A 14,706-nucleotide genomic window follows, 5' to 3' on the forward strand; every position below is an offset into this window, starting at 1 on the left:
TTGGGGTCAGAGGGAGATGGCAGGAGACTAGAGAGTTCAGGAGAGGGAGAGAGAGTGATGCTGAAGGAAGCGAGTCTTACTCTTTGAAGGAGCCGTAATACTGGTTGACAAATTCGATAGCTTGAGGTAGAAGCTCATCTGGGGGGGTTGGCTTGTCCCGGGGTCCTATGGTCAAACTTTTGGGGTTCATGATGGATGCCAGGCAAGACTTGGACTTGCAAGAGAGATCCTGGAAAGAAAGAAGAGGCAGTAAGGCTGACCGCTTGGTTCCTCGGCACAGGCATTGATGGCCATCCTCTTCCAGGGCCAACTCTCCTGGCCACCTCCTTCTACTCTGGCTGTTCCAGCTCCCCGCCACCCCTCTTTACCTCTGTGGCACCTTTTCCTTGGGGTCGACCAGGCTTTCCCCCCCATCCATATCTCCTCTCCTCTGACTGGCTGAACACCACGGACTGTGGGCTGGGGCTGCCTCCCAGCCAGCCCCAGTTGTTCTATAGTCACTCAATTGTGTCTGACTCTTTTGCAACCACAGAGACTGGAACCCTCCAGGATCCTCTGTCCATGGGATTTTCCAGGCAAGAATACTGGAGTGGGTTGCCATCTCCTTCTCCAGGAGGGTTTTCTGAGCCAGGGATCGAACCCGAGGCTCCTGAGTCTCCTGCATTGGCAGACAGATTCTTTACAACTGAGCCCCAGCCAGCCCCAGACCCAGAGCAAAGTCAACAGTTCGAATGCTGGGAACATCTGGACTATCTTCTCATTTAAAGAAGCTGATACGACTCCTGGGGACAAACTACTGCTGTTAAGCCAAAATGAATTGAGAAGGTGCAAATCCCAAAGTAGGGGATGGCACAGAAAAAATACTGAAAGAAAGTACACCCATAGGTGAACATTGGTCATTTCTGGAAGGTGTGGGAAATGATTCTGCTTTCGTGGCCTTGAAATTTTCAATCCTTTCCTACTTTACAATCACAGAATGCATATAAACTTAGAATAAGAAACCTAGAAGGTAAGAAGCCTTAAAGGGCACTTAGTCCAACTACTCACTGGATTCTTGGAACCCCTCTCCAATCTCCCTATCAAATAGCACTTGAATCCTTTTTGTGACAGGGAGCTCACTACCTTATGATGTAGTTCAGTCCAGCTTTGGGCAATTCTGTTAGAAAATTCTCCCTGATATAATGATGAAATCTGTCTCTCTGAGAAAGAATTCATTTGTTCCTATAATTCTTTATCTCACCTTCTGGATTATCCATCATCCCTGAGGTAGGGGGAGGGAGGGTGGGTGGGAGGGTGGTATGAAGCTAACAGAATTAGCATCATTTAGTCCTACTGTGATTCATGAGAAACAAGAGTCTCTGTTCCCAGTACCCTTTGCTGAAGCAGATGGCTGTCTGGTTTGCTGAGGGGGACATCTGTTTGATTCATTAACAGCCTTGATGGCTTTGCCAGTTTGGGACAAAAGGGGTTCTTGAGGGACTTCCCTGGTGGTCCAGTGGTTAAGAATCTGTCTTGCAATGCAGGGGATGCAGGTTCAATCCCTGTTTGGGGAACTAAGATCCCACATGTCACAGGGCAACTAAGCCTGCGTGCCACAACTACTGAGCCCACACTGGAGACCGCATGACATAACAAAGGTCTCACATACCCCAACTAAGACCCAAGGAAGCCAAAAGAAAAGAAAAAGGAAAGTAGTTCCTCAGACTGCTCACCCCTTTGGCCTTCTGGTGAAGCGTGTCTTGGAAAGTCATTCCGCTGCCCCAGTTTTTGACCCTCACATGCCGTGGACAGGCTGATGGGGGTGTGTCCAGCTTGCCCAGGGACTCTGGAGACGTCTAAGAGGGAGGGAAAAAAAAACAGGGGTTTCCAAGTGCCTCTGACCCCAGGACCACAGGGGTCTCTCCCGCCCCGAGGCCCTGCTTGGGCTTCGGGTGGGTGGGGAGCTGTGGGCGGGAACACGGGTCGAGCTGTCAGCAGCTCCTCCCTTTCCGGTAGCCAGGCCACCTGGGCCAGAGTCTGCTGGGAGCTCCAGGTGCCTGGGCCACTGGCCAGGTTCCTGTCCTCATCCAAGAGCCTGCCAAATGCTCTCTCAGGGGAACTGCAACAGGAGGGATTAAGGGGTCTACATGGCACAGATTACCATCACAGCGGCTAATCTTGAGAATAAAAAAACGGGACAAGGAAGAAGGGATCATGGCCTTCAGGCAGGCACTGAAGAATATGCAAACCAGTCCTCTGCCCACCTCTGTGGAACACTAAGGGCCAAAGCACATAGGGAAGACAGAACCGGTGGACCAGAGGCTGGGGCCAGGGTTGGAGGCTCACCTGCCAAGTCTGGGATCACTTCTGAGGGTCTCACTGACTCTACGAGTGGTCTGCTCCCTCCCAGGTCTGCCAGCCCACACAGGCAAGTCACCCAGATGCCCACCCCCCTGGGGGGCCACCACTTCTGATCACCATGGTTCACCCCCTCTCTCCCAAAGCTCTTCCTTGCCCCCACCTGTGTCCCCGGGTCTCTACTCACTGCCCAGACCCCAGCGTCCACCAGGCTGCCCAGCCCGCACCTGCTGGGTGAGGGAGGAAGGGGCTTCCCGCACCCGAGTGACTCACTGACCTTTACCGTCCCCGTGAGGGGCTGGGGAGACTCATTCCGGTGCTTGCCCGGGCTGTGACGTTTGGGGTCATCCTGTGTCACTGGACTGCAAGAGGAAACAGCTCTCATGAGATGGAGTGTCCGAGGGCAGAGAGGGAACTCAGGGTCGCCTCGGCCGGCCCTCGTTTGACGAAGTGGGGAGTGAGGTCTAGAGGGTGGGAGTGAACGTCATGGTTTCCAGCCAACGTGGTGGAGGAGGCAGCCTCTGCACCATCACCACCCAGCTTCCTCTTCTCCCCCTCACCTGGCCCCCCAACAAAACCAAAGAGTCAAGAGGGGAGCTGAGCCAAAGCTAACAGGCCAAAGGGTGACCCACAGAAGCTCTGTGAAGATGACTCCCTCAGAAGCCAAGTACAAACAAGGTACAAAGTGGAGCTGGCAGAGAACAGCTCCTTCAACCCTGCCCTCCCAGGCCAGCAGTATTGCCCGCCACCCCACCCACTCCCTCTTTGGGACTTAAGCATTTTTCTTTAAAGCACTTGGTTCATCCTGGTTTATTTATTTATTCTAAAATTTTATTATGGAAAATGTTAAACAGACACAATTAGAGAGAAGAGTGTAATAAACCCCTGTAAGCCTGTCACCCAGATTCAGCCCAATTAAACAATTATCAACCCACGGCCAATTCTGTTTCAACATTACTCTCCCAGACCCCGCTCTCATTTTAAAGCAAGTCTGAGACATCATGCCACCCATAAATATCTCAGTATTTCTGGAAGATAAGGACACTTAAAAATATATTGGTTGTATTTGTTTAAAAACAACAGATTTAAAAGCATTTAACTTGGGACTTCCCTGGTGATCCAGTGGCTGGGACTCTGAGCTTCCAATGCAAGGGGCCCAGGTTTGATCCTCTGGTCAGGGAACTAGATCCCTAATGCCGCAACTAAGACCCAGTGCAGCCAAATAAATATTTTAAAAAAGAAGAAGAATTTAGCCTATCATTTGAAGAAGAAAAAGGTAGCTCATTTTCCACCTTATACACATTTGTGATGTTGGAAAATGACAAATGAGTGTATGCTGCTTTGTTATTAGAAAAAGTAATGATGTTTACATCGAGCTGTGCTGTGCTCAGTTAATCAGTCGTGTCTGACTCTTTGCAACCCCGTGGACTGTAGCCCACCAGGCTCCTCTGTCCATGGGGATTCTCCAGGCAAGAATACTGGAGTGGACTGCCATGCCCTCCTCCAGGGGATCTTCCAAACCCAGGGATCAAACCCAGGTCTCCCACGTTGCAGGCAGATTCTTAACCGTCTGAGCCACCAGGGACAACTGTTTACATTAGCATTATGTAATTAACTACATATATTATATGGTTGCATTGCTATGATTTATAACTATAAAGAGATAGTGTCCCTTTAAGAGAAAATGTGTATGTATCAGAAAGCATCTTCATTCTGATTCAAGTGATTCAGGGGGCCTATACCACGCCTTCCCTGTGACTGGCTATTGTCACCCCACTGATCTGATCTGGTGTGCCCCGCCAGAAAAAAAGCCAATACAGGGTAATCTGGACACTCAGGACAGGTAAGCCATGACTGAGTAGTCATCATGGGGCTGCTTACACGGGAAGATGTTTTGAGGCTGGGGTCCTCAGGGAGGCAATGCCTTACTGCTCTGCTCATGCTCTCACCATCACCCCCCACCCCGTTCCACTGTTTCACTCTTGTTTCCTCTCCGTCACTTCTGCCTGGTGGGATGGCATCACTGACTCAATGGACATGAGTCTGAGCAAGCTCTGGGAGTTGGTGATGGACAGGGAGGCCTGGCGTGCTGCAGTCCCTGGGGTTGTAAAGAGTTAGACACGACTGAGTGGCTGAACTGAACTGATAGAACTGAAGAATCTGCGATGCTTACTGGGCTACAGTAACTTTTAGATTGAGAAACTGTCCCTGTTCACTTAGCAAAACCATTGCCCCCCAATTTAAAATAGTGGGGCTTCCCTGGTGACTCAGATGGTAAAGAATCCACCAGCAATGCAGGACACCCAGGTTCAATTCCTGGGTCAGGAAGATCCTCTGGAGAAGGGCACGGCTACCCACTCTAGTATTCTTGCCTAGAGAATCCCATGGACAGAGGAGCCTGGCAGGCTACAGTTGATGGGGGTGCAAAGAGTCGGACATGACTTAGCAACTAACACATAGTCACACACACATTACCTAAAAATCCACTTTACCAATGGACTATAGTGAGTCTGACACCAGCATCTATGGCTGGATTTTAGGAAGCATCCAATTTCTTCACTATTATAAACAATGCCTCAAATGCTATACATGACCTGATGCTGGCTCTGTGTGTGTGTGAGTGTGTGTGTGTGTACAAAGGCATAGAAAAACACCTGGAGAGGGGAATGCTAGTGAATATTAACAGTGATTAGCACTGATAAGATCACAGATGATTTGAATTTTTCTTTATCCTCATCTGTTTTTTCCAACTTTCTTCAGTGACCATGAATTCCTTCCGTAATTGGGAAATTTCTTTTTAACTTGAAACATGAATATACAAAGCTATGCAGAGTCTCCTTTCTCCCCTAGTAAGCAGATTTCTTTGGGTTAGTTGCTGGAAGATAAGGGTTCACCCAGAAGCTGGGTGAACATATCAAGGTTCTGGAATGCAGGCGTTCTCAGTCGCTAGATCATGTCTGACTCTTTGGTTCTGGATACTTATCGCCAAATCATTGCGATGCCCATCCAGACACTGCATTTTGGCTAAACCCACAGCTGTGCTGGGTCCTGCTTGATCCTTCGCGGGAACAGAGGACCCTAAGGATCTGGCATCAGAAAGAAAGCTGAAGCGCGGCTCTTGCTCAGACCCAGCACAGTCCACAAGTGCTCGAGTGACAGGACGCTGAGGTCAGAGCCGCAGTCGGCGGCTTCTTCCGGTGCTGATTCCCTTGTGGTCCCACCTGCGCCAGGCGCCCATCTCTATAAACGGGCGCTGGGGCGCCAGGAGGCGTTCTGGGAAATGGATCTTACTTGTAAAACAAGAACCTCCTTGCTCTCTAAACCTATATATCCTAACAGGTCTTGCAGCCCCGGTGCTGAAAAATCTAGAAAGCTCCCAAGTGCACACAGCCCGCACAATCTGTGCACACAGCCCGCACAGACGCCTCTCGGGGGTGCATGTGGGGTTTCTCTGGGTCTTTGTGGCTACCCAGTTGCAATCCCTTAGGCGTTCTACACCAGGAAAAACTTTCAAGTAAATCCCCATCGGAATCCTACACAGCGAACATGCCAACCCTCCTATTTTCCCCGGAAAGCCGAGGCTCAGAGAAGCTCGGTGAGCACCGGGGTTCGCCTCCCTCCCAGGGTGGATCCGGCGCGCGCAGTACCTGGTTAGGCGCGGGCGGCAGGCGGGCTGCGGCCGGAGGATCCTGCGGAGGAGCCGGCAGAGACGGGGCCGGGCGGCCTCGCACGCGACGCCCAGCCCCTCGCGCATGGCCCGGCGGTGGGCGCAGCTCGGAGGGCGCCCCGCGCCCCGCCGCGCTGGTCCCTTTATCGCCGCCGGATCCAGCAGCCCCCGCCCCGGGGCGGAGCGAGCCGGAGAAGCAACCTCGACTCGGTTTCATCCCGAGCCTGGATCCCGGCCAGAGAGTCCGCTCGGCCGGCGGCTGCCTGGTCCGGGCCGGGCGCCACTCGCCCTGCGCCTCCGCTGCAGCGGGCGTCCGCGGGAAGGTGTGCCTTGTGGATGCCACCGGACGGTCTCTGGGCTGAGACTCCGGCCTTGGGTTTGTTATTCCCCATGAAGGAACAGTAATGACTGTAATAATAACTCCCATTGTATGGTGCGTCATAGTTTACAAAGCAAACTTTGCTGTCCATTATTTCATCTACCCCTTACTAACTCCACTCAAGAAGGCAATTCTATATTGTTATCCTCACTTGATAGGAAGCGCAGGGCCCAGAGAAGTGAAGGATCTTGCCCAAGGCTTCACAGCAGCCCCAGGGCCACAGCTGAAGTTCTCCCAACTTCCAGGGCTGGCCCAGGAAATACTATTTCTTTCCTGCATGTTCATTTCGATTCCAGGAAAGAAGCCCTAAAGAAGTGCAGACCTGGGGGTGACATTTAGTGGGAGTCAAGGTGGTTGGCCAGGGGCTTCCTCAGGTCCCTTCCAAGCTCCTGGTCCTTATTACCCGGAAGGCACAACGCGGCCACTGACCTTGCTCCCTCTGTATGTTGCTCCTTATACCGGGAACAGGATAACTCCTAGGGTCCAGACAGAGACAGGGCAGCAGCCCTTGACCCCAGAGTAAGGGGAGCCTTCCTACACATCCTCCAGCGAGTTTAATCCGAAACCCAAATTAACATGGAAAGAGGTCACATATTTATTCTGAGCCAGCTGCAACCTGCCTTGATTTTGTCCCAAATCCCATTCAACTTCACCTAGATGTTCTCAACATTTGCCTTTGTCTCTAAAACACAGGCCCACGAATGCCCCAGGTTCACTTCCTAATCATTTGTTTTCATAAAATACAGAATCATTACTCACATACAAAGTCCTGGGTCTTATTACACCTGAATGGATTTTAAAATTTCTTTTCCAAATCAAAGCATATTAATTGGCTCCCACTGCTTTCAGGATAAAATCCCCTTTGTACTGCAGCTTCCTCTTCCAGTAACATCCTCCCAACCCCCACCCCACTGGTAGGTGAAGTCCAGCTGGGCCTGCCTCCTCTCTAAAGCCTCCTCCCCATTCCCATCCCCCACCCCCCCACCCCCACACTACAGCCAGGCCAGGCCCCCTACAATATTCCCAGAATAGATCCCAGCGTCCCCCAATTCTCCTGTAACCCCCTGTCTTCCTCCCTGTCCACCCCACCCCAATTTATAAATCTCCTTAACCTTCCAGTTTTTGTGTATTCTTCCCCAAACCAGCGAGAAAAACATCCTTTCCCCCACCCTCCCCCCAGTGGGAACTGGGTCTCTTTCCTCTGTGCCTTTCTCAGCCCAGCACCCCGCGGGCCCTCGTGGAGAGCCCATATAGTGTCGAAGTTATGAGTTTGGATTTGGTTCAAACCTCAGCTCTTCCCCTTTCCAGATGTTGACTTCAAGTAAGTCACTCAACCTTGTAATATAAGGCTATTAATAATTCCTACCTCATTACTGTCACAGGAATAGTGTTAATCACTCAGTCGTGTCCGACTCTTTGTGACCCCATGGGCTGTAGCCCACCAGGTTCCTCTGTCTGTGGGATTCTCCAGGCAAGACTACTGGAGTGGGTTGCCATTCCCTTCTCCAGGGGATCTTCCTGACCCAAGGATCGAACCCAGGTCTCCCTCATTGTGGGCAGATTATTTACTGTCTGAGCCATCAGAGAAGACAACACAGTAGTAAGGACTTTCTAAACAGTATCTGTTCTATTTAGCTGCTGTGTGTGCAATTGATGGGCTTCCTGGGTGGCGCTAGTGGCAAAGAATCTGCCTGCCAATGCAGGAGACGCAACAGATGTGGGTTGGATCCCTGGAGAAGAAAATGACAACCCACTCCAGTATTCTTGCCAGGAAAATTCCATGGACAGAGGAATCTGGTGGGCTACAGTCACGGGGTCGCAAAGAGTCAGACATGGACATGCTATGCAATATATTATTTACTTAATATATATAATATATTATTAACTTAGTTGATAAACAGAAGAGCTTCACCAACAGCCCTGTGACTCCCCAGCAAGACGTGAGAGGAGTAGCCCTCAGCAAATGATCATTAATGGATGAAACATACCCAGAACCAAAAGCAGGGCAGCCAGGGTAGTGGTCATCAGCCAACCTGCCTGGGTCAACGCCTGCCTCTGTCATTTGCTAACTGTGAGATCTCAACAAGTACTTTAGCTTTCTAGCCTTCAGTGTCCTCATTACTGCAACGTGAGGACAACACAAGTTCCTTCCTCATCGATTGTTGGGAGAGTTAAATGAATTAATGTGTGGGGTTTTCTCCCAATCATCTCTAATATCTGATTTGAGTACTTCTTTCCAGCCCAGCCCAGCTTAAAAAGATGCGATAAGTCAGCTGGTTTGCCTCAGGTCAACCTACAGCTCAGGTCTCCTGAATGGTCCCAAAACACAAGTCAGTCCTATTAGAGGGTCTGAAATTCAAGGCCACAGCCTGTAGGCCACACTGTAAGGATTAGAGGAGGAGGGGGATTCAAGATGATCTCAAAGATTAGGGGATGGATTGGGTCTGGATGAATCAAGGGAGGAATGTGCCATGTACAGGAAAGTGAGGAAGGCCCGGCTGAGCAGGTGCGATGGACCCTTGGTCTAGGAAGGGTGATCAGACAGAACCCAGCAGTCAAGCCTCCATGTGGTGATAGGCAATGGTGAGCTACTGAAGACTCCAGAGCCAGAGCATGGCTTGCTAGAAGGCAAGTTGGAGTGAGAGAGGTCAGAGCCAGTGTGGGGGCAGTTAGGGGAGGTCAGGAGGCCAGGGCTGCAATCATGACGTGAAGAAAGGCAGGAATGACCAAGAAGAGTCAAGGCAGACCCCTGGGGTTCAGAGACCCCAGAAGGAGGATGGAACTGCTATCAGACGCAGCATCTGAGTCTGGAGGGCCAGGAGGACATCTAGAGGCAACCCAACCCTGCATTCTCATCCTGGGTCTCCGGGCCACATTGGCCACCACAGCCTAGACCACCTGGTCTCCAGCATTCTCTCCTCCAGTTAAGCCCACACTCTCTACCTGGACGGTCTTGCCCAAGAATCCACAATGGCTCCCGTTCGCAAGCAGAGGAAAATCCAACCCCCTGCTCTACATTCAAGCTCCCGAACTCCGGCCTGGCCTCTCCTATCCCAGCCCACCCCCACCCCCACCCCGGGCCCCAACACAGTCAGGCTGGCTTGAGTCTCTGAGTCTTTGGCCACTCTGCCCCCTTCCTGGAATGTCTTCACTATATCTCTTCCCCTCCCTGCATTCTACCCACCCTTCCACGTCCACACCGAGCCTCCCACTCCTGTGCAATGGCTAGAGGGGACTTTGTTATGTTGCTCAACTTTGTCCTACTGACTACAGCAATTTAAACGCTGTCAGCTGAGAGAGATGCTGTTTATGAAGCACAGACTCTGCCAGGCATGCGGCTCAGTTGTTTACATGTGAAAACTCACGTAATCTCCTACCACAACCCCAGGCAGGACACAGGCATTCCTACCTCCTTCTTACAGATGAGGCAGTTGAGGCTTAAGGCCAGGGGACTTGCCAAAGGTTATAGGCTTAAGGTTGCCATTAAGTAGTAAAGCCACCTGCTTATCTGGAGAAGGAAATGGCAACCCACTCCAGTATTCTTGCCTGGAGAATTCCTTAGACAGAGGAGCCTGGCGGGCTACAGTCCATGGAGTTGCAAAGAGTCAGACACAACTGAACAAGTAACACACATACCTGCTTATCTGCAAGCCCAGGCTCTAACTGGTGCTGCTTTTCTGGGTTGCCCTGCTGCCTGCCTGCAGGGGGCGCCTTGCCCACTGTAGTCCAGGGGGAAGGCTCCGCAGGAGCCCTGTGAGGCCTGGGGCTTTGGTTTGATTCCGGCAGTGGCGTCATCACAGGTGGAATTGTGTTTCCCAGGGAGTAAGCCTCAACCTGGAGTGCGAGGCCATGAGTTCTCCTAGCATTGGAAGCCTGTCCACTGATTGGCAGGCTGGCACACTAATTCTCTCTGGTTCTGTCTCGGGCTTGCTTCTCCTACAAGGTGCAAGGGGGTGGAAGAAATTCCAACTCTGTAATTACCAGTCACATGACTTTGGGGGACGTCACACCACGCGTACGAAAAGTTTCTGTTGCCTTAACTGTAAAATGAGACAATAATTTGTACTTCACAGAGCCCCCGAGGAGGGCAGTTGAGTGGCAGCCCCCGTGACGGGCCCTAGATGGCCCTGGCCCAAAGCGAGTGCTCAGTAAGTTATAATAAGCGCTTGCATTTATTGAGCACCTACTCTTTATGGGCACACTGCTGATAGATCTACACGCCCACTCTCATGGGGCTTCCCTGATAGTCTATACAGTCCGTGGGGTCGCAAAGAGTCAGACATGACTGAGCGACTTACACTTTCACTTTCCCACTCCCATTTCATCCTCAAAATGCTACAAAATGGGTCGCATTGGTTCCCTGGACTGCAGATGAGAACATCTGAGGCTCAGAGAGGTTCATCTGCCCTAAGTCACACAGCTGGTGAGAGACATCTCAGAGCCATTGAGCACGGCCCAGCACAGGGCTTGGGTATAGTTTATCTAACATGTCCATGTTCAGCTGTTTGTGACCCCATGGACTGTAGCCCACCAGGCCCCTCTGTCCGTGGGATTCTCCAGGCAAGAATACTGGAGTGGGTTGCCGTGCCCTCCTCCAGGGGATCGTCTTGACCCAGGGACCAAACCCACGTCTCTTATGTCTCCTGCATTGACAGGCTGGTTCTTTACCACAAGCGCCACCTGGGAACATCCTGCCCCAGGTTGATAGTCAAAATATCTAATCACCAGTGAGGCATGCATGCTGGCAATTCAGAAGGGATGTCAGCCACGATGCTGCCTGGCTCTAACCACTGGCCTCTACTGCCCCCCCATCGCCCGCCTTCTCGAGTCAGTTATTGCATATCACCTTCTCAGATGCTCCCTCCAGGACTATGCCATGGCCCTTCCTTCTTCACATAGTGTCAGGTGCAACAGTGGCTAAATCAAACCCTAACAGGGACATCAAAGAAGCCTCTGGCGAGAGCAGACCTCCAGTGAGAAGCCAGGAGCAGAGAGAAATTCCAAGTGGGCAGAGTGGGGAATGGAAACCCAGAGGAGACCAGCAGGAGGTGGCAGGCAGCAGGGGAGAGCTTACCTGGACAGAGGCCGGTAGCCTTTTTCCACGTTGTTGTTGATGTCCAGTTCCGTAGCCAAGTCCACCTTTTGGGATTTGGTTTTGAACAGAAACTGCCAGGGACAGGCCATCTCTGCGGTTTTGAAAAGCACGTCGTTTGTCTGGATTTAAACTTGGAGGTTCTTCTCTGCAGGCTGAGGAAGAAGAGGGAGAGCGTGACGGGAGGTTGGGAAAGAGTTGACAGACCTGGGCCTTCTCAGCGTGGTTAGTTTACCACACTGAGGCATCCGTGCAGAGGATAACATACGTAAGTCATGAACTGCCACTTCATCAGGGTTTTGCGACCTCTGTTCCTCTTCTGGAGTTGCATGTTGGGATCTTATGGATTTAATTCTACAAAGCAACATAACTCTCTAAAGGAAGAACACATAACTCAATAAGGACAAAGCACAAACCCTGTGGGCCTCTTGAATGGGACCTGGCGAGCTTCATGGTTGACCTGAGGCAAGGAAACTGCTGCTCATTGGAATACCATCTGCCTGGTCCTGCAGGCAGAGCACCTATCACTGGGGAAAGCATTTAAGCTGTGCTAAATCTTTTCTGATTTTGCAGTTGTTATCAATGCTGCCATCTGTTCCTTTTTTAAATTTTATTTATTTATTTGGCTGCACCGGGTCTTAGTTTTGGAACATGGGTATTTTATTTTGTGGCATGTGAACTCTTAGTCCTGGCATGTGGTATCTAGTTCCCTAACCAGGGATCGAACTTAGATCCCCGAACGAGTTGGGAGCACGGAGTCCCAGTCACTGGACCACCAGGGACATCCCTGCTCCTTTATTATTATGGGGGTGGGGGGGAGCGGGGATAATTATTTGTGGGGGAAAATGCACTCAATTCTCAACATTTGAGATCATCTTCTTTTAAAAAAGGATCAAAGAAGAAGACCTACGTGGAGGCTCAGTTCTGGTCTGGGCTTGCCCCACCCCCTACACCTCCCTACCCCCCCCTCCCTCCCTACCCCCCACACCCACCCCTGCATATCTCCTCCATGGAAAAATCACTGGGAGCCAGTGTGGTGAGATGTGGCCCTTGGGACCTGGGACTTAGAATCTTAGAGCCTGGGACTTCCCTGGTGGTCCAGTGGTTAGTAATGCACCTTATAATGCAGGGGATGTGGGTTCGATCCCTGGTCAGGGAACTAAGATCCCACATGTCATGGAGCAACTAAGGCCATGCACCACAGCTAGAGAGTCCCTAGATCCTGTATCCTGCAACTAAGACCCACTGCAGCCAAATAGATAAGTTTAAAAAAAAAAAAAAGACTCTTAGGGCTCCCCTAATCTGGGTTCAAATCCTAGCCTTACTAGTTATGTGACCTGACTCAAGTTATTTAAAAGACTCATTTTTTTTTTCTTCCATAAAATAGGCTTAATAATATTTAGCTTACCTTTCCCCTAAAGCTGCATGTTACAAGGACTGGACAGTATCACCAATGTAAAAAAGAATTCTCAGTAGATTACTCCCCATTTTCCAAAAAGTTTTCCCTTGAAATGTAGCAACTACAGCAAATTTGGCAGAAAACAAAATATGAACAAGATGCCAAACCTCATGTTAGCATTTCTTAGATTTTTTTTTCCCACTAGTTTATCTCTATAGGCAGAAAAGTCCCACAGTTTTCTGAGTCTTCCCAAACAGGAAGAAACAGAATCCTCTCAAAACAGTAGCTTCCCCAGAAATGAAGACAACTCACCTTGTGGCCGGCCACAATGCCTATGTAGGATCTGGACAAGAGAACTCGGAAGATCTTCACGCTGAGAGTTTTGGAACCGTCTATAGCTGCCCAATTCCCTCACCAAGGGTGGCTAAGAGGTTTCGGACCAGAGACACTGAGTTCTCTAGGGCCAGAGAGCCTCAGTCTTCAACTCACTGCAAAGTTGTGATTACATCGGCAGCTAAGAGGAATTTATACCCAACCTGTGGCATCCAGGGAGCTATTTTTGCATAAGAGCTTTTTTTTTCCTTCCCCTAGGGAGTGTCCCAGGCTGCGTATACAGTTAGCTAATTTATGACTAGCCTTTGAGTGACTTGATGTTGCTGTTACATCACTTTGTGTGGGACATCCTCAGTAAACCCACCTCTTCCTGGTCCTAGGTCCAAGGCGGCGGTTCATCAGCAGGGTACTGGGTTCAATAAAGGAGTCATCACAGAGCCAAGTTTTACTTAGCTAAACCACGTTGCCTCACTTTCATACTCTGGGGATTTTTTTTTTTACACCTCAGCAGGGAGCACTCCAGTTCATCTCTGTCCAACCTCTTGGTTTTCCAGTTCATGGCAGAAATCCAGGAAGCCAAGGAATATTGACAATATGGAACACACTGGAAAATGCCCAGGTTACAGAAGGCCGGTGATGCTGGGTCCCACCAGTGTTCCCAACAGATCTCTGAATCATTCAGCTTGAGGTTTCTGGAAGGGAAGGAAAGCCCTTGGCACAGAGAGACCTGTCAGATGCTGGTGTTGCTAACGTCTCTCACTTCAGCTCTGAGTAAGGGAGGGTAGAGTGGCAGGTAGAGTGATTTTCTACAGGGGAAAAAAATCCTTTCTTATAACAGAAAGTATATCTTAACTTCACTATACTTTCTTAAAATTCCATTTTATTATAGTGCCTCAAACACAGTGTTCTTATATGGTATGAATTGTTCCATTATAAAAGAAAAATAATAACTATGTTAGGAAAAAGTCGAAAATGGAGGGAAAAAAAACCCACCCTTGTTTTCACCATCCTAATGCATTGCTGTCACAATCCATTCATTTCCTTCCTGCATTTTCCAAATTAAATGCAGGATTCTAATCAGCTGGATATGCCTAAGATAGGAAAAAACTGGAGAGAGGAATGGCTACGCACTCCTGTATTCTTGCCTGGAGAATTCCATGGGCAGAGGAGCCAGGCAAGCTACAGTCCATGGGATTGCAGAGTCAGACATGACTGAGCAACTACTGAATAAAGAAGAATAGGAGCTCAAAAGATCTTTGTAGAGTGAGTGGTTGAATGAGTGAATGAATGAAAAATAGGAGTAGCCTTCAGTGAGTTTCAATATATCCAGACCATTCTTGCTTTAGGCTTTAGCCAGTTTAGTTCAGGGAAGCTAATGCTGCTTGAGGAGAGATAACAGAGTCCCTGGGTTCAGGAGTACAAAGCTTAAAGAATGAATAATTATGGATAATTATATGGAGTGATCCATGCAGTGATGCAAGGGTGATACAGCTGAAGAA

The 14,706-nt window shown here is 50.0% G+C and overlaps 1 protein-coding gene across 4 annotated transcripts in view; it reads right to left on the bottom strand.

The window, feature by feature from the left end:
• The window catches only part of NOS2 (nitric oxide synthase 2), a 40,890-nt gene extending 27,502 nt beyond the window's left edge, over positions 1 to 13,388 (bottom strand). The window contains exons 1-6 of one of the 4 annotated variants that reach the window (XM_061142878.1): positions 13,187 to 13,388; positions 11,744 to 11,829; positions 11,458 to 11,630; positions 2,615 to 2,699; positions 1,713 to 1,835; positions 81 to 229 (exon numbers count right to left, since the gene is read on the bottom strand). In XM_061142878.1, the coding sequence (XP_060998861.1) occupies positions 81 to 229; positions 1,713 to 1,835; positions 2,615 to 2,699; positions 11,458 to 11,567 (467 nt within the window). In that variant the 5' untranslated portion in view covers positions 11,568 to 11,630; positions 11,744 to 11,829; positions 13,187 to 13,388. Of the gene's footprint in view, positions 1 to 80; positions 230 to 1,712; positions 1,836 to 2,614; positions 2,700 to 5,984; positions 6,112 to 11,457; positions 11,631 to 11,743; positions 11,850 to 13,186 lie in introns of those variants that run through there. The other 3 variants (XM_061142879.1, XM_061142877.1, XM_061142880.1) reach the window with 3 other exon arrangements.
• Between the last annotated feature and the right edge of the window lie 1,318 nt (positions 13,389 to 14,706).

The sequence above is a fragment of the Dama dama genome, chromosome 5 (genome assembly GCF_033118175.1).
Source record: "Dama dama isolate Ldn47 chromosome 5, ASM3311817v1, whole genome shotgun sequence".
Taxonomy (NCBI): domain Eukaryota; kingdom Metazoa; phylum Chordata; class Mammalia; order Artiodactyla; family Cervidae; genus Dama; species Dama dama.